General features: G+C 48.3%; 1 protein-coding gene across 1 annotated transcript in view; it reads left to right on the forward strand.

Annotated features, from left to right (window-relative positions):
* Positions 1–19447, forward strand: part of LOC137333834 (transcription initiation factor TFIID subunit 4-like) — a 249460-nt gene that overhangs the window by 42800 nt on the left and 187213 nt on the right. The window contains exons 2-3 of the mRNA XM_067998200.1: positions 827–1005; positions 12529–12657. Coding sequence (XP_067854301.1) covers positions 827–1005; positions 12529–12657 — 308 coding nt within the window. The remainder of the gene's footprint in view (positions 1–826; positions 1006–12528; positions 12658–19447) is intronic.

The raw sequence follows: 19447 nt of genomic DNA on the forward strand, positions 1-19447 counted from the left end.
GCAGCGCTTTTGCGGCACTTTGCACTCGCATATCAGATTATTTTCTTGTTTCTCTCAGCAGGTACAGTGCAGAAGAGCTTGGGACTGCACCAAAACTGAAAAGCCTTTCTGAATTCAGAGCAATCAATTGTGGTCTTTTTTTAAAAACTTGATTGTGGTGCAGGAATATGACTGTAATCCTCGGGGTCAATGTGAAAGTGCAGTTTGTGCTGTGATTGCTCCCAGTGCTTTTACTGTGGACTGGTTTGTAACTGCCAGTAACATTGTGTGAAGCTCCCTCTCGTGGTGTACAAAGCTTATTGGAGCTTTGTGAATTCTATTAGTTGTTACGCAGTGTGTTGCAGAGTTATTGTACTGGGTAACAAGGAGAGGGAGTGTGAATTTCTGATATTGGTTCTAAATTTGCCTTTTACCTTTTTATCCCTTTGCCCCCTTGTCATGGTTCAATTTCAAGTAGTTGTGCATTTATATTTCTGTGTTGTGTATGTAGGTAAAACTCTGTCTCCATTCTCTCCTGAACATTGAAATGCCCAAGTTTTTCCAGTCTTTCCTCATAACTCAGTCCCTCTAAAGCTGGGGATCGGTCTCATGGCATTTATGCGTCTGTTGTAGATTAATAGGTAAAGATCGATTGCTATAATTAGTTAACAACTCCATTATCGTTATATCATGCAACTACCAGGATAGTAGGTGAACTAAAAGGACCGTGGTCTTTTTTCATCTAGCAATTCCTATGTTCCTAATTGTTTTAATGTGTGCTTTCTATATGTAAATAAAATATCTTGCAGCAAACTTTTAATAACTTCCCCACTCCCTTCCCTTTCAGGTATGATTCTGGTCCGGACAGAGAGTGGGCAGCTTGTCTTGGTTCCCCAACAAGCATTGGCTCAGGCTCAGGCTCAGGCTCAGGCCCAGGCCCAGGCCCAGGCTCAAAGACCAGGAAGCATCTCCCCCAGGCCTTCTGCTCCTACGAGTGCCGCCACATTCCGCCTAGCATCGACTCAGGTATGAGCTGACTGATGAATTCTCTTGTTTGGTCGCAACTCTGTAAAGTGGGTAACCGGTTAGTTATAGAGAATGAATGGCTCTTGCTGACACATAACTGGGTTCTCCTTCGAAGTCCAAAGACCCCTTGTTTCACTTTTGGCATTCTACCTGTGCATTGTGCGTACGCACTCACAATTGTTCAATAATCTTTATGCAAAGCCCGTTGCTGGGTGTTCTGTTATTCAAGATGCTGCCTTGATATAAAGCCAGGAACACGGTGGCATGTTGGTATTACTCCCTCCCTGGGTAGCAGGGCAATGGGATATGGGTTTCTAGTCACGGTTCACTGCATTGAATTTCGGATCTCAGGCGTGTCAATGGGTTTCCCCATCTCACCCTATATCAACTCCCACTCTCCCGTATTCATTTCTCATAATTCCCCTGCTTCCCGCTCGCGCTCCCCCCCTCTCGCGCGCGCCTGCCTGCCTCTCCCCTCTCGCGCGCCTGCCTCCTGGCTCGCCCCTCCCGCCCGCGCCTGCCTGCCTCCCAGCTCGCCTCTCCCGCGCGCGCGCGCGCGCCTGCCTGCCTGCCTCCCGGCTCACCCCTCCCGGCTCACCCCTCCCTCCCGCGCACGCGCCTGCCTGCCTCCTGGCTCGCCCCTCCCGCGTGCGCGCCTGCCTGCCTCCCGGCTCACCCCTCCCTCCCGCGCACGCGCCTGCCTGCCTCCTGGCTCGCCCCTCTCGCGCGCGCCTGCCTGCCTCCCGGCTCACCCCTCCCTCCCGCGCGCGCGCCTGCCTGCCTCCCAGCTCGCCCCTCCCGCGTGCGCGCCTGCCTGCCTCCCGGCTCACCCCTCCCTCCCGCGCACGCGCCTGCCTGCCTCCCGGCTCGCCCCTCCCGCGCGCGCGCCTGCACCCTCTCTCCTCTCTCCCCTCTCTCTTCCCTCTCCTCTCACCCCTCTCCCCATCTTCTCTGTGGTGATCCCTCGTGCTTGTATTTGAGGGAAATGTCCGCTTTTATTCACTGCCCATGTCTTTCCAAACAAAATATTTTTGAAAACGAGCTCCCCAATAGTTCAGTGGACGAATGCGATGACTGCTGTAATGCTGAGCTGTTGAGACCAGGAAGGTCCCAAGTGAAATTCCTCGTCTGTTCCAAGTTAGCTAATCTCAGCCGAGGTGGCGTTGGGGTGGTACAACTGGCTTCAGCGTTCCCCCGGGGTTAGGTTGCGGAAATCAGTCAGGTTTCCCGCTCCCAGCCCAGTGTCCTTTGCTGGAAAGTACAGATTATGCCCAGTTGTGGTGTGTCTCCCAGTTAAATACCCAGCTGTCACTCGCACTGAATTTGCAGCTGGGTGAGTTACCACACCTCAGCAAGTATCGGCACCCTCAGGAGATGGGGGGAGAAATTTATCACTTGGAAGCTTCCTCCTTGCTCCCGTTTTTGGACTGATTGTTGAGTTTTGACGATCGGCTTCAGTGAAGTTCAGGTGAGCTTCAGGTCCAAAACTTTCCAAAGCTTTGGTCCCCACAGAAGCCAGAAGATAAAGATGTTCTGGTACCTCGAGCATGGTGGGTAGCACGGTGATGGGAAGTTGGTTTATATTGATGAATTGCCACGTTGAATCTTTTGAATCTAGGTGTCTGACATGGCTCAGTGGGAAGTGAGAGAGTGCTGCACTGTCGGAGGTCAGTTTAACGTCTTACGGGAGAGACGTTAAACCGAAGCCCCGTCTGCCCTCTCAGGTGGACGTAAAAGATCCCGTGGCACTATTTCGAAGAAGAGCAGGGGAGTTCTCCCCGGTGTCCTGGCCAATATTTATCCCTCAACCAACACCTAAAAAGAAAACCCCGGAAAATCTGGTCATCTGTCTCATTGCTGTTTGTGGGATCTTGCTGTGCACAAATTGGCTGCCGCGTTTCCTACGTTACAACAGTGCCTACACTTCAAAAGTACTTAATTGGCTGTAAAGCGCTTTGGGACGTCCTGAGGTTGTGAAAGGCGCTATAGAAATGCAAGTCTGTCTTTCTTTCTTATATTGAACGTTGAACCTTTGAGTGTGCCATGGGTGGTGGCGGGAGTTGGGGGGTGGGTCAGTCGGGGGTTGGGGGGTGGGTCGGTCGGGGGTTGGGGGGGGGGGTGGGTCGGGGTGGCGGTGCTTGGCAAGTGTTGGTTGTTTATTCTCATCGTCTGCACTCCCCGCCCCCTTCCACCCACACCACTCCCCCCAAATAAACAAGGAGAGAAAGTAGAGAAATCAAAATTGGAGTCAACCCAAGACTGGTAATTCATTCGAGTGGGACATGGGTAGATGCTTGGGAGCAGAAGAGGGAATAATGTACCGTGGAAAGGGATTGGAGGGACAATAGAGTAATATCTAGAAAGGGAGGGAAGCAAAGACAAACCGCAGAAGTAACTGCAAGGGGAAGTTCGATGGTATGCACAACACCCCTGTTCAGTGCAGGGCCAACTGTTTTTAAATTCGTTTCTAAGGGTTCTCTAAGACCTTTCTTTATGGTTCCAAGCATCTCTGTCTGCAGGCTGAACAGTGGGAAAGCTGATTTTCAAAAATTACCGAATAGATATCTCAAAAACAATTCAGTTCTTTATTTTCAACAGATGCATCCATTGGGCCAGTCAGAAATATCATCCATCAGGTAGGAAAACTTACAATTTGCCCACAAGCAAAATACACATTGTACCATCACAAATCCCCCCCTCCCCCCTCCCCCCGATCCAGTACTAAAGTACAAAAGCCACAGAGATCAGAAGGTCCCAGGCTCGATTGTGGTCTGTGGTGAGTTAGCTGATCTCAGTTGAATGGCACTGTAAGTATAGGTGTAGCAGGTAGAATAGCTATAGTAAGCTTTTACAATATATATATATATAAATCCACAGATCAGTACTCATTCTGCTTTATAAACCCAATAGGCACTAGGGGCAGTGCAATTGGCCTGAGCGTCACTGAGCTCGGCAAAGGATGAATTGGCCATGGTTCTTGCTCCGGAACTCTTTCCCCTGCTGGGAATCGTACGGGTTGGGAGGACAAGGCTCGGCTGTGATGCTCTTCACGGTCGAACGAGCTGCATCCCACTCACCTTCTGGGCTCACAGTCGCAGAATGTTCATTTGGATGGTGTAGCAATGCCTTGGGCAAAAGGGGGGAAGGGAGAGCATGACCGTAGGTCAGGAAACTCTCACCAAGGGTACTGATGAAAAGTTTTCAGCGGGCGGAGCAGGCTGGCATTGGCAGAGGAGCCCTCCTGGGATCAGAGACGGCCTTGACTCTCGGTGGTAACTGGAGCATGGGGAGAGGGGGCGATTACACAGAAGGAGCATCAGGTCTGAGCTGCCAGAAACCAGGCAATTATTTCAGATTTTCACCTGTTCCGGAGGGAAATTAAATCAAATCCTGGTGTCACTGTGTCCTCATTGGATGCTTCATTTTTGTTTTAAATTTCCTGTTGTAGCTTTTTAAATTTAATAAATGAAAATAAAATTTGGTAAGAAGGTAATATTTTCTTGATAAAAGTGGGAGTAAAATTCTTATAACAAGGGTTGGCATAAATATTTATACATTTTTCATTTCACCTGTCTTGCTGTCTGTAAAGTTCAATAAATAATGTTTGTAGCTTTATTTTTGCTCTCGTAATGTTTTATTCTTTTTGATGTACTGGAGAGGAGACAAACTCTCAGGCCACTGAAAGGGCTCACCAAACCAAATCTCATCTCTCAGAATATTGGCAGCTCAGTGAGTACTGTCCTGCCTGGTGCGATACTGAATCCGACAATCCAGGGAGACCCCAGACCCGATCCCTGGTCTGTGCTGTGCTCAGCTGGGGCAACAGTAAGAGTGCAAGAATTGATCTCAGCCTGGGGAAGGGAAGAAATCAGCTCGTGTTTGCCTCTCCTGATTGATGACCAGCAAGCCCTTGCTGGAAAGTACCAGTAAAATTGTAGGACGCTGCAGCACAATATCAACCTCCGCCACCTCTATGAAAACTGAAGCAAAGTACTTATGTAGTGTTGCTGCCATTCCTTCATTCTCCACGACTTGGCTTCGTCCCTTTGCTGCCCTAACTCTAACCCTACTTGTGTAGACATTAGCTTGATTCCTCTATGAGCAAATAGCATATATAGTGTAGTGGTTCTGTTACTGGACTAATAATCCAGAGAATGTGAGTTCAAATCCCCCCCGTGGCAGTTTGAGAATTTGAATTCAGTTTTTAAAAATCTGGAAATAAAAAGCTGGTGTCAATAAAAGTGACCATGAAGCTGTCGGATTGTCGATAAAACCCAACTGGTTCACTGATGTCCTTTAGGGAAGGAAACCTGCCGTCCTTACCCGGTCTGGGCCTATACGTGACTCCAGTCCCCACACCAACGTGGCTGACTCATAACTGCCCTGTGAAGTGGCTCCTCAGTTGTATCAGATGTGGGTATAGAACAGCGAGTGTGGGTTATAATTCAAAGAGAGAGGGTACTGAAGAAATTACCCAAACGTAAGATAGACGAGTCTCAGATGGGCGATGAATGCCGGCCTTGCCAGCGACGCCCACATTCTGAGAGAAAAGAATGAAATTCACTGTTAGGGCCTAGCTGATGAAGGGCGCTGGAGAGCTGCCTGTAGAACCAAACCCCAACAAGCAGTCGACGAAGAGTCCCCAGGACCCAGGAGAAGAGGGGGCAAAATTAATGAGGGATGGGGGAGAAACTGCCAGGAAATTGCAGAGTTTGGCACTTCTCAGTTTTTGTTTGAAAATCGGGTTTAACAAAAGAACCTGTTCAGAAATGATGTAAAAATCCAAGAATAAATCAGTAAAAACCGAAGGCTTCAACTATTTGCCACTGCACTCATGCCTGTTCTTCGTCGGAGTGATTTAAACTGGTCAACAATCTGTATAAAACCATCATGTAATTGTCATCGGCAAAGCTGGACTGTTTGGGTGGATACCTCCCCTCCTCTCCCGGAAGGACCGGATCTCGCCGGTAGGATTTGACCTCCTGCCCTTCCCGTACCGTCTCCAAGTGACCACTCTTCATATGTGAACCTAGGCAGAGAATGCCAGTCGGCCTTTCGACTCTGAGGTGCGTTGTGGTGAAGCCTGGTCCTGCTATGCTCTTCCAGCAGGAGAATCACTGGACGGTGATCAGGAGCAGGACCCCTGACTCTTCCCCCACCACCCAGCCCAGGGATGTTGAGATAACTTGTAATGCCTCCATTGCTGCCCCCTGTTGAGTTCAGCTCATACAGGTTAGACCTCGAATCGATGGTGCTCTGCTTTCAAATAGCACCTTGGTTAGTGGTCACACCAGGTGCAAGAACGGATCTCCCTGCCACAGATACTTCACTGTCCACTGTACAAATTGGAGGAGCAGCAAGGAGTTCTTGCTGTAACACCTGATCATCTCTGAGCGTGTATTCAGCAGGTGTGCTGTATTATATGGTCGAGAGTGAAGGTGTGTCGTAGTGTGGCATTTAAGTTAGTGTGTACAGGTTGAGGAGATGGTTTTGTGGTTCTCTTCGGTCCGTCCAGGTGAGAGGGTTTCCAGGTAGTCGCACAGCAATAGGGCAACCTTCTGAAGATTAGGCTCCAGACTAATGTGGACTAATTGGATAACTCTTTCAAAGAGCCGGCTCAGGCACAATGGGCCGAATGCCTCCTTCTGTGCTGTACCATGTTATGATAAGCCTTGAAACTATGGAAGCTGGAACTCTGACTTGTTGAAAGTTCACTGTCTGTGAATAACTGCAGGAAAAGTTGAGCTGTGAAAGTGACAAGCTTCCCCTGCGGAAGGAGTGGGTGGATGCTGCCCTCTAGCTGTGCTTCCCTTCACTGCACATGGTGGATGTCGGGGATGTCAGTGCCGATGGCTTTACCTGGCACCGTCCAGTCAGTGGGTTTAGATGATCTCCTGACCTGCCAGAATGTAAATCGAGCAGTTTGCTGAACCCTCTGGGTTATTGTCTGTAACCGACCGTCGTTCAGGGATATTAATATTATTTAGTCTGCATCTGTTGTCAGCTTTGGTGATGACTTGGGTGACCCGATACTTTCTGTATTGGAATGGATGACTCACGGGTGTTCTTGTGCTCCTCTGAGCCAGATAGAGAGCCAGATGATCGTACAGACTCGCGGTTGACACAATGTCCAGTGCATTACTGTCTCACCCCGTCCAGGAATGTTCCAGGTTTGTTGACCGCTCGGTTTTGAGTTAGCTGATGTTAGCCAGGGCAGTGGTAGGGGTGGGTCAGGAGGGTACCTCCACATCCCTGGGTTAGAGAGGGAGAGAGAAATTAGCCAGCCAGTGCCTATAACCTGGCTTGCTATCCAGTGAGCTCTGCTGGAAAGCGCATGCGTATGGACGTAGGATTAGAACAGGGTCGTCTCTGCCTAATCCCTCGGTGACTGGGGAGGTACTGGCTGAGCAAGGCTCCTCTGAGGAATGGCCCGTGATGTGGAGCGAGAGGAAGACCCAGTACATTTTAACAGGGCTAGAAATAAAATTGCCAAACTTCACTTCGCTTGTCACCAATGTCATCTTGGGTGCTACTTATACAGACTGCCCTCGTTGAGTGAATTTCTTCAGTTCGTGCTACATAGAATCATAGAAATTTACGACACAGAAGGAGGCCATTTGGCCCATCATGTCTGTGCCAGCCGAGAAAGAACCATTCAGCCTAATCCTACCTTCCAGCTCTTGGTCCGTAGCCTTGTAGGTTACGGCACTTCAAGTGCATATCCAAGCATCTTTTAAATGCGATGAGAGTTTCTGCCTCTATCACCCTCTCAGGCAGTGAGTTCCAGACCCCCATCACCCTCTGGGTGAAAACATTTTCCTCACCTCCCCTCTAATCCTTCTACCAATTACTTTAAATCTATGTCTCCTGGTTATTGATCCCTCTGCTAAGGGAAATAGTCACCCAAATAATCACCAAAAGCTGACAACACAAACAGACTAAATAATATTAACACCCCTGAACGACAGTTAGTTACAGACAGTAACCTATTCCTATCTACTCTATCTATGATCTCCAGATAAATCTAGTAGTTGCCCTCTCAGTTTTCTCCCCTACCCCCAGTTTTCTCTTTACCTGTGCTGCAGGTGTTGAGGCTGTGTCCATAAGTGGGACCTTCAGTGATGGAGCTTGCGGATGCCAGTCTGCAGTACAGCAATCTACTTTTAGGGACGGTTGCAGAGCAGGCTGGTGGTGCTTGTGATGTTCATGGTGTAGATTTCTGTTGGCGCCCTTCCTGCTCACCACTGAGCTTTCAGCCACCGCACCCCCCGCGCTCTGGAATTCTCTTCCTAAATCCTTTCTCCTCACTCACTCCTTCCCTCACCTTCAGAAGCCCCCTCAGAACTTGCCTTGGACTGTTCTTTCAGGCTAGGTCCCTAATTCCTTTCCACCCCCCACTTCCCCATTAAAAAGTAGTTTGGGATGCTTCTTTATGTGATTGATGTATAAATGTAAGTTAAAACTAAGGGGAAGTTGTATTATGAAGGATAATTAAGGCCACGAAGGACCCATGCTTCATATTGCATAGAATGGGCGTGCTGTTTTCTGACGCTGTCATGGTACAATAATTAGTGGGGTTTCTATACATTGACGGTTGTATTGTGACAGGATAAAAAGGGATTTTGAGTGAAGACGTCTGTTATGAGGGAAGCCAGGTTAGAGGGACAGAAAGGAAAATACTGCAGATGCTGGAAATCTGAAACGAACGCAGAAAACGTTGGGAGACAGTCAGCGGGTCAGGTCATTATCTGTGGAGAGAGCAGTGGAGTTAAGGTTTCAGGTGTGGACCCTTTATCAGAACTGCATGTTAACAACCAATTTGCTTTTAGGAGTTAGCTGAATGCTTTGGCTAAAATGCTCCATTTAAGGTTGTGACACAACATTATTGGTGGGACTCGGGATAGAAGAGATATCTTTCATTTTCTTATGCGGGTAGCCATTTTTCATGTGTGAGTTTAGCAACAAGTTTCAGAGAGCTGTTCAACTATAGAGGGCATTGGAGCTGAGACTGATCCCGTTCTTGCCTCACGTTCACATATGGGGATCACTGGATAATGATGAGGACCAGGAACCCTGACTGATTACAATATTTGCACCCCAGCTGCTGCACCAACTGGGCCTGTACAGCTCAGTACCACATTTGGCAGTGACTTTGTCTACTGGATCATGGGGAGTTGAAGAGACTTTCAATTTGATGCCAAACGATGGGTCCTTGAGACTCTTTAGAAAGTAGAACACACTTTAAATGATAGAGTCAGTGCCTTTCAAAACTGAGATGAGGGGAAACTTCTTCACTCAGAGGGTGGTGGGTCTGTGGAATTTGCTGCCCCAGGAAGCTGTGGAAGCTACATCACTAAATAAATTCAGACAGTTTCCTAGAAGTGAAGGGAATTAGGGGTTATGGGGAGTGGGCAGGAAATTGGACATGAATTTAGATTTGAGGTTAGGATCTGATCAGCCATGATCTTATTGAATGGTGGAGCAGGCTCGAAGGGCCGATTGGCCTACTCCTGCTCCTATTTCTTATGTTCTTTCACATCCCAAAGCACTTCACAGCTAGTGAATCAGTTTTGAAGTGCAGTCACTGTTTTATAGGTCAATGCGGCAGCCAATCTGCCCACAGCAGGATCCCACAAACAGCAATGAGATAATGACCAGTTAACCTGTTTTTGGTGACGTTGGTTGAGGGGTGAATGTTGGCCCAGGACATAGGGAGATCTCGCCACTGCATTGAACTGTGCCTCGGGATCTTCAAATCACCCGAACAGGCAGGCGGGACCTTGATTTAAAGACGATTCATTCCACCCGTCATTGCATCTGTTTAAAAATGAGAGTGGGTTCATAATTCCGTCCTGCAGATTTGTTTTCTCCCTGCTTTTCTCCCATGCTGTTCTGTAGTTGTGACTGTTGGCGGGTTACAGTTCCATGGGTCACAGTTGTCTCAGTGTGCACTGTACAGAAGGCTGCAGCATTGCTCGGATCCTGCTGGTGGTGCTGTAGAGGTGTCCGGGTATTACTGTGATCAGCAGTGCGACCAACGTGAATCTTGCGTTACTGCAGCTCTGATCCCGAAGCACATTTAAAGGCGTGTTGCATCACTCTTTTGGTGAATTGTGAATAGAGTTGGTGTATCACTTGTTGGAGGAGTTGAGCATCTCACAGACCAGAAGGTTCCGTATTCAGTTCCTCATAGAAAGAGCTTGCAGTTATATATCGTCTTCCACACCCTCAGGACGTCCCAAAGCACTTTACAGCCAATGAAGTACTTTCGAAGTGTGGTCACTGTTACGATGTAGGGATATGCAACAGACGATTTGTGCACAGCAAGGTCCCACAAACAGCAATGAGATAATTGACCTGTTCTTGACGAAGAGTTATAAGATCTGCAACGTTGACCGTACCTTCCTCTCTGCACAGATGCTGCCGGACTTGCTGACTGTTTCCAGCTTTTTCTTTTTTTTAAATTTCAGATTTCCAGTGTCTGCAGTATTTTGCTTTCTATTTTTGGAGGTGCTGGACACTGGGCAGAAATTGAGAGGAGAATGGGGGAGGTGAGGCCTGGTTCAAGGGGCAGCTTTTGAAGTTGGGAAGAGGTATGACAAAGTGAAGGGGTTTTGGAAGGGCATTTTGAGTGCACAAGTAGAGTAACAGTTTCAGGCAGAAGATCGCTGATCCTTTATCCCCACCTATCCGCAGCCCTCCTGTGTGTCAGCCTTGGCTCTGAGTCGGAAGGTTGTGGGTTCAAGTCCCACTCCAGAGACTTGAGCCCATAATCTCGGCTGACAGTCCCAGTGCAGTACTGAGGGAACGCTGCACCATGGGAGGTGGCGTCTTTCAGGTGCGATGCTAAACCGTCTGCTCTCTGAGATGGACATAAAATATCCCATGGCACTATTTTGAAGAAGTGCAGAGGAGTTCTCCCGTACCTCAGGAAGGATATACAGGCTTTGGAGGGGGTGCAGTGCAGATTTGCCAGAATGATACTGGTGCTAAAAGGGTTAAATTATGAGGACAGGCTGCATTGCCTTTGGCTTGTATTCCCTTGAGTTTAGAGGGTTGAGGGGTGATATGACCAAGGTCTCTAACATGGTAAAGGGATTCGATAGGGTAGATACAGGTCGTGAGCTGAATGGCTAGTCGGGGGTTTGGTCTTGCATGCAGCTGGCAGCAGCCTCCAGGGTAACCTTGCTGGATTTATGAAAGGTTAAGTCAATGGAAAGACAGTACAGTAAACTGGTCCAGCTGATTTTCTTTGGGGTTGCTGTGTGTTGAGAGCTGGCAGTGCCAAAACCCAGCACAATAACAGTTGAAGTTCTGAGATTTTTTTTTAGTGTAAATTTATTGTGTATTGAAGGTTTTGAGCGTGCCTGCCGTGTGTCTCTCCATCATAAGCCTTTTCCTTTTTTTTTCCTGATGGAGTTGGACTTGCATCCCCCCCACAGGCTTCGCGCTTTGAACCCAGGTGATGAAAGACCTCTTGACGCAGGGTTTCGAAAAATCTTAAAAAGCTTTCCGAGCAGATCGGCTTTGTTTAGTTGTCAGTTGTTGTTTCTGCAAAGCTGATTGACATTTGGTTGAGGAGCTCCCTCTTCAGTTGCCTTTTCTATTTGTATCTAGTGCCTAAGGTGGAAAATCTGCCTCCAGAGTTGTGGATTGTTCTGGAGATGGTTACCGGAGCAACCTTTTTCAGACCCGCTTTCCTTGATTTTCGAGTGATTGCAGAATTTTCGTTATCCATTGGGACCCAACCTGTCCTCATCACCATCATAGGAAAAATGAAAATTATGTTTTCATTTTAAACTGTAGCAGAATGACAGTGCAACCAAGGAGTGTGTGTGTGTGTGTGTGCGTGCGTGTGTGTGTGTGTGTGTGTGTGTGTGTGTGTGTCTCTGTATACACATAAATGGCACGTGTTTTATGCCACACAACTGGGAGGATATTTGCACAGGGAAGAATGCGTATGTTGCAAGACGCAATGGGCAAGGGATCAAGAGGTTGTGTGTGGATCACTAATTTGGGATGGGGTGGAATGTGGGGGTTAGAGAAGGCTTGCGTGTGTTGTGCATCATGTGGCTGGAGAGGGGGTGAAGGGAGGTTGGAAGTGTCGCTGGTTTGTAGCAAGGGGACAGATATGTCGGTGGGTGGAGGGGGCTTCTGTGTGTTGCACAGCATGTGAAGGGGAGGAGAATGGTAAGGTGTGGAATGATGTAAGTTTGTTTGACAACCTTTGACTTGATTGGAGTGGGTGGCATGTGTTGTGCAGGATAAAATCAGAGAATGGGGCGGGATGTATCAAAGGTTTAATTGAGAAACTAGGGTGAAGAGCCCAGGGTGCCAAGGTTGTAGAGAATGAAAGAGATGAGAGAAACCAGGAAGTTGTGGTTATTTGCATCGATCGAAGAAATGGCCACTCCAGGGTGGAGCAGCTTGCTGTTCACACATGGTGACTGGTGTGTGGACCAATGGTTTGTTTGGTATATGGTGGTGTTTCATCCTATTAACTGGCACCTGTGGTTTCAGCAGGCCATGACCATCTCTTCAATCAGGCCGGGACACCCAATGCAAGCCAAAGTAGTTCAGTCCACAGCCACGCCGGTTAACGCGGTGCCTGCTGCTGCCTCGCAGCCTGCCGGCACGCCAGCTCACACTCCGGTAAGTGCGATGCCAGCCTGCGCGAGTGATATTGTTAACGGTGAGTTTTTCAGCACTCCTCCAGAACGGGCGCCGATACTGCACATCCCACGACCACAAAGCATCTCATCACGCGGCCCGCTAACTGCATTGCGCCTGAAAACGCGTTACCCGTCATTGGGGCTTCTTCGGTAACGAAAACTTGCACAGCGTTGAGAGAATGGTGGCTGAGTGGGTGAATGAGCTGCCCAGCGTGGCACCAAGTCTCATCACCATGAAAGTCCCAGTGTGTGCTGAGTTCACTGATTTCCGCACTGGTGGGATCTGAGTTAGGGATGGGAAAATCTGCCAGGGTTTCTCTCGGTTATTATCCCATTTCTTTTTTCATTCATCTCATCATCAGGATCATAGGAACAGGAGGAGGCCATTCAGCCCCTTGGAGCCTGTTCCGCCATTCAATTAGATCATGGCTGACCTGTACCGTAACCCCATTTTCCCGCCTTTGCTCTACATCCTTCAATACCCTTACCCAATAAAAATCTATCAATCTCGGTCTTGAAAATTTCATTTGACCTCCAGCATCCACAGCCTTTTGGGGGAGGGTGTTCCAGATTTCCACTACCCTTTGTGTGAAAAAGTGCTTCTTGATTTCACTCCTGAACGGCCTGGCTCTAATTTTAAGGTTATGCTGCCTTGTTCTTTATTCCACCACCAGAGGAAATAGTTTCTCCGTATCTATGAGCTTTCTTTCTTTCTTTCCTTCCCTTGTTACATGCACACTCTTTGGTTGAAGGCACACACACACACAGTCTGCCCTTAGGCCTCCCCACTGCTACTCTGTCTTCAGCATGGAGGGGCCGTGTGTGACAGGAGTCCTGTTAATAACTCCCCCCACCCCCCCCCCGCTGCCTCCCCCCGCAGTGTGAGGCAGAGCCTGGTGGATGGCGTGACTGAGGTCGATAACTCGGCCTCTGGGGGCCGTGGGCTCGAGCTGAGGTGCCTCGACTGACCCTTCACTAAATTGTGTCACTTTGGGCTTCAAGACCAGTACATCCATAGAATCATAGAAAGGTTACAGCACGGAAGGAGACCATTTGGCCCATCGAGTCCGTGCCGGCTCTGTGCAAGAGCAGTCCAAGGAGACCCACTCCCCCGCCCTTTCCCCGTAGCCCTGCAAATTTTTTCCTTTCAAGTACTTATCCAGTTCCCTTTTGAAGGCCATGATTGAATCTGCCTCCACCACCCCCTCAGGCAGTGCATTTCAGATCCTAACATTAATAGTTTCAATTTCTCCCCTGGGTTGAATGCCTTTTGAAGTCATTTCACTGGATACCTGCCTTGCAGCTCACTCTGTATCCTCTGAATGTTGGAAAAAGGGACTTCGAGGTGATTTGGAATGATTTTTGATGTTAGAAACTGAATTTAAGCTTATTTATATCAGTTTGCAGTTCCTAATCAATTTGATGGTGTTAAAACATTTCAGGAAACATTCCCTGTTTGGATACTTTGCATTATAGAAACATAGAAAGATAGAAAATAGGAGCAAGAGTCGGCCATTCGGCCCTTCGGGCCAGCTCCGCCATTCAAAATGATCACGGCTGATCGTCCAACTCAGTACCCTGTTCCCGCTTTTTCCCCATATCCCTTGATCCCTTTAGCATTAAGAAATATATCTATCTCCTTCTTGAATACATTTAATGACTTGGCCTCCACTGCCTTCTGTGGTAGAGAATTCCACAGGTTCACCACCCTCTGAGTGAAGAAATTTCTCCTCATCTCGGTTCTAAATGGCATACCCCGTATCCTGAGACTGTGACCCCTCGTTCTGGATTCGCCAGCCATTGGGAACATCCACCCTGCATCTAGTCTGTCGAGTCCTGTTAGAATTTTATATGTTTCGATGAGATCACCTCTCATTCTTCTAAACTCGAGTGAATATAGGCCTAGTTGACCCAATCTCTCCTCATACGTCAGTCCTGCCATCCCAGGAATCAGTCTGGTAAACCTTTGTTGCACTCCCTCCATGGCAAGGACATCCTTCCTCAGATAAGGAGACCAAAACTGCACACAATACTCCAGATGTGGTCTCACCAAGGCCCTGTATAACTGCAGTAAGACATCCCTGCTGCTGTACTCAAATCCTCTTGCAATGAAGGCCAACATACCATTCGCCTTCCTAACTGCTTGCTGCACCTGAATGCTCGCTTCCAGGAACTGGTGTACCAGGACACCCAGGTCTCGTTGCACCTCCCCTTTTCCCAATCTATCACCATTCAGATAATAATCTGCCTTTCTGTTTTTACAACCAAAGTGGATAACCTCACATTTATCCACGTTATACTGCATCTGCCATGTTCTTGCCCACTCATCCAACTTGTCTAAATCACATTGGAGCCTCTTTGCATCCTCCTCACAGCTCACATACCACCCCAGCTTTGTGTCGTCTGCAAACTTGGAAATGTTACATTTAGTTCCCTCATCCAAATCATTGATATATATTGTGAATAGCTGAGGCCCAAGCACTGATCCCTGCGGTACCCCACTAGTCACTGCCTGCCACCCGGAAAAAGACTCGTTTATTCCTATTCTTTGTTTCCTGTCTGTTAACCAATTCTCAATCCATGCCAGTATATTCCCCCCAATCCCATGTGCTTTAATTTTGCACACTAACCTCTTGTGTGGGACCTTATCAAAAGCCTTCTGAAAATCCAAAAACACCACATCCACTGGTTCTCCCCTATCCTACTAGTTACCTCCTCAAAAAACTCCAGTAGATTTGTTAAGCATGATTTCCCTTTCGTAAACCCATGCTGACTTTGTCCAATCCCGTTAATGCCCTCCAAGTGTTCTGTTATCACATCTTTTAAAATAGATGTTAGGCTAATTGGTCTGTAATTCCCTGTTTTTTCTCTGCCTCCTTTTTTAAATAGTGGGGTTACATTTGCCACCCTCCAATCTGTCGGAACTGTTCCAGAGTGTATAGAATTTTGGAAGATGATCACCAATGCATCCACTATTTCCAGGGCCACTTCCTTTAGTACTGTGGGATGTAGATTATCAGGCCCTGGGGATTTGTCAGCCTTTAGCCCCATTAATTTTCCCAGCACTTTTTTTTACTAATAATGGTTTCCTTCAGTTCCTCCCTCTCACTAGACCCTTGGTTCCCTAACATTTCCGGGAGGTTATTTGTGTCCTCCTTTGTGAAGACAGAACCAAAGTATGTGTTTAATTGTTCTGCCATTTTTTTCCCCCTTATAATTTCCCCCATTTCTGACTGTAAGGGACCTACATTTGTCTTCACTAATCTTTTTCTCTTGACATATTTATAGAAGCTTTTACAGTCAGTTTTTATGTTCCCTGCTAGTTTACTCTCATACTCTATTTTTCCCCTCTTAATCAATCTCTTTGTCCTCCTTTGCTGAATTCTGAACTGCTCCCAACCCTCAGGCTTGCCGCTTTTTCTGGCAATTTTATATGTCTCCTCTTTGGATCTAATACTATCCCTAATTTCTTTTCATCTTCCATCACCATCCCTGCGTATGTCCTGTCTCACCGGCAGGACAGACCGACCAGAGGTGTCGGTACAGTGATATACAGTCAGGAGGGAGTGGCCCTGGAAGTCCTCAACATTGACTCTGGACCCCATGAAATCTCATGGCATCAGGTCAAACATGGGCAAGGAAACCTCCTGCTAATTACCACCTACCGCCCTCCCCCTGAATCAGTCCTCCTCCATATTGAGCGCCACTTGGAGGAAGCACTGAGGGTAGCAAGGGCACAATGTACTCTGGGTGGGGGACTTCAATGTCCATCACCAAGAGTGGCTCGGTAGCACCATTACTGACCGAGCTGGCCGAGTGCTGAAGGACATAGCTGCCAGACTGGGCCTGCGGCAGGCGGTGAGATAACCAACACGAGGGAAAAACCTACTTGACCTCGTCCTCATGAATCTACCTGTCCATGACAGTATTGGTAGGAGTGACCACCGCACTGTCCTCGTGGACACGAAGTCCCATCTTCGCACTGAGGACACCATCCAACGTGTTGTGTGGCACTGTCACCGTGCTAAATGGGATAGATTCAGAACAGATCTAGCAGCTCAAAACTGGGCATCCATGAGGCACTGTGGGCCATCAGCAGCAGCAGAATTGTATTCCAGCACAATCTGTAACCTCATGGCCAGGCATATTCCTCACTCTACCATTACCAACAAGCCAGGGGATCAACCCTGATTCAATGAGGAGTGCAGAAGAGCATGCCAGGAGCAGCACCAGGCGTACCTAAAAATGAGGTGCCAACCTGGTGAAGCTACAACTGAGAACTACATGCATGCTAAACAGCGGAAGCAACATGTTATAGACAGAGCTAAGCGATTCCACAACCAACGGATCAGATCAAAGCTCTGCAGTCCTGCCACATCCAGTCGTGAATGGTGGTGGACAATTAAACAACTAACAGGAGGAGGAGGCTCTGTAAACATCCCCTTCCTCAATGATGGCGGAGTCCAGCACGTGAGTGCAAAAGACAAGGCTGAAGCGTTTGCAACCATCTTCAGCCAGAAGTGCCGAGTGGATGATCCATTTCGGCCTCCTCCCGACATCCCCACCATCGCAGAAGCCAGTCTTCAGCCAATTCGATTCACTCCACGTGATATCAAGAAACAGCTGAGTGCACTGGATACAGCAAAGGCTATGGGCCCCGACAACATCCTGGCTGTAGTGCTGAAGTCTTGTGCTCCAGAACTAGCCGTGCCTCTAGCCAAACTGTTCCAGTACAGCTACAAAACTGGCATCTACCCGACAATGTGGAAAATTGCCCAGGTATGTCCTGTCCAGAAAAAGCAGGACAAATCCAATCCGGCCAATTAACGCCCCATCAGTCCACTCTCAATCATCAGCAAAGTGATGGAAGATGTTGTCAACAGTGCTATCAAGCGGCACTTACTCACCAATAACCTGCTCACCAATGCTCGGTTTGGGTTCCGCCAGGACCACTCGGCTCCAGAGCTCATTACAGCCTTGGTCCAAACATGGACAAAAGAGCTGAATTCCAGAGGTGAGGTGAGAGTGACTGCCCTTGACACCAAGGCAGCATTTGACCGAGTGTGGTACCAAGGAACCCTAGTAAAATTGAAGTCAATGGGAATCGGGGAAATCTCTCCAGTGGCTGGAGTCATACCTAGCACAAAGGAAGATGGTAGTAGTTGTTGGAAGCCAATCATCTCAGCCCCAGGACATTGCTGCAGGAGTTCCTCAGGGCAGTGTCCTAGGCCCAACCATCTTCAGCTGCTTCATCAATGACCTTCCCTCCATCATAAGGTCAGAAATGGGGATGTTCGCTGATGATTGCACAGTGTTCATTTCGATTCGCAACCCCTCAGATAATGAAGCAGTCCGTGCCCGCATGCAGCAAGACCTGGACAACATCCAGGCTTGGGCTGATAAGTGGCAAGTAACATTCGCACCAGACAAGTGCCAGGCAATGACCATCTCCAACAAGAGAGAGTCTAACTACCTCCTTGCCATTCAACGGCATTACCATCGCCGAATCCCCCACCATCAACATCCTGGGGTCATCATTGACCAGAAACTTAACTGGACCAGCCACATAAACACTGTGGCTACAAGAGCAGGTCAGAGGCTGGGTATTCTGCGGCGAGTGACTCACCTCCTGACTCCCCAAAGCCTTTCCACCACCTGCAAGGCACAAGTCAGGAGTGCGATGGAATACTCTCCACTTGCCTGGATGAGTGCAGCTCCAACAATACTCAAGAAGCTCGACACCATCCAGGACAACGCAGCCTGCTTGATTGGCACTCCATCCACCATCCTAAATATTCACTACCTTCACCACCGGCCCACCGTAGCTGCAGTGTGTACCATCCACAGGATGCACTGCAGCAACTTGCTAAGGCTTCTTCGACAGCACCTCCCAAACCCGCGACCTCTACCACCTAGAAAGACAAGAGCAGCAGGCACATGGGAGCAACACCACCTGCACGTTCCCCTCCAAGTCACACACCATCCCGACTTGGAAATATATCGCCGTTCCTTCATCGTCGCTGGGTCAAAATCCTGGAACTCCCTTCCTAACAGCACTGTGGGAGAACCGTCACCACACGGACTGCAGCGGTTCAAGAAGGCGGCTCACCACCACCTTCTCGAGGGCAATTAGGGATGGGCAATAAATGCCGGCCTTGCCAGCGACGCCCACATCCCATGAACGAATAAAAAAAAGGTCTTTCTGTCCTCTGCCAAAACCGTGCAGGCTGCACCAGCCTCCATCTTAAACCTTGCAGAACAGAATCTTTCAGTATTCTTGTAAACAGACCATCTCTAATGCTCCATTTGAAACCTAGGAAAGGAACAACCTCCATTTTTATTCTGGGTTACCTTAATCCGGTTAACATGTCGGTATTGGCGTCTATGTACGCTCCCTGTCCGCATTCATAAATTCCTAGATCCATATTTATAATGGGAACTGCCTGTGTGAAGTTGGCAGTTGCTTGAATTGAAAACCCACCCACAAAACCGAGATAGAGGTGCTGTAGCGCCATCACTGGCGAGAGGGTGTAATTACAACATGACAAGTTTACATAGGCAGTTTCCATTAAAATTGTGGGCAAAAGAATTTGTAATGGAATGTATGACTTCAAACCAGAGGCTGAATTATAACCGCATGTGCTGTTCCAATTATCCCTGGCCCTCTAACCCTGCTTCACCTGAACACAGCACTTGGTTTTGACTCACTGTGTGCAATGCCATGGGTGATCAGCTAGTTCTTAAAATATGTACAAGTCCAGCAAGACCAA

Source organism: Heptranchias perlo, chromosome 16 (assembly GCF_035084215.1).
Source record: "Heptranchias perlo isolate sHepPer1 chromosome 16, sHepPer1.hap1, whole genome shotgun sequence".
Lineage (NCBI taxonomy): Eukaryota > Metazoa > Chordata > Chondrichthyes > Hexanchiformes > Hexanchidae > Heptranchias > Heptranchias perlo.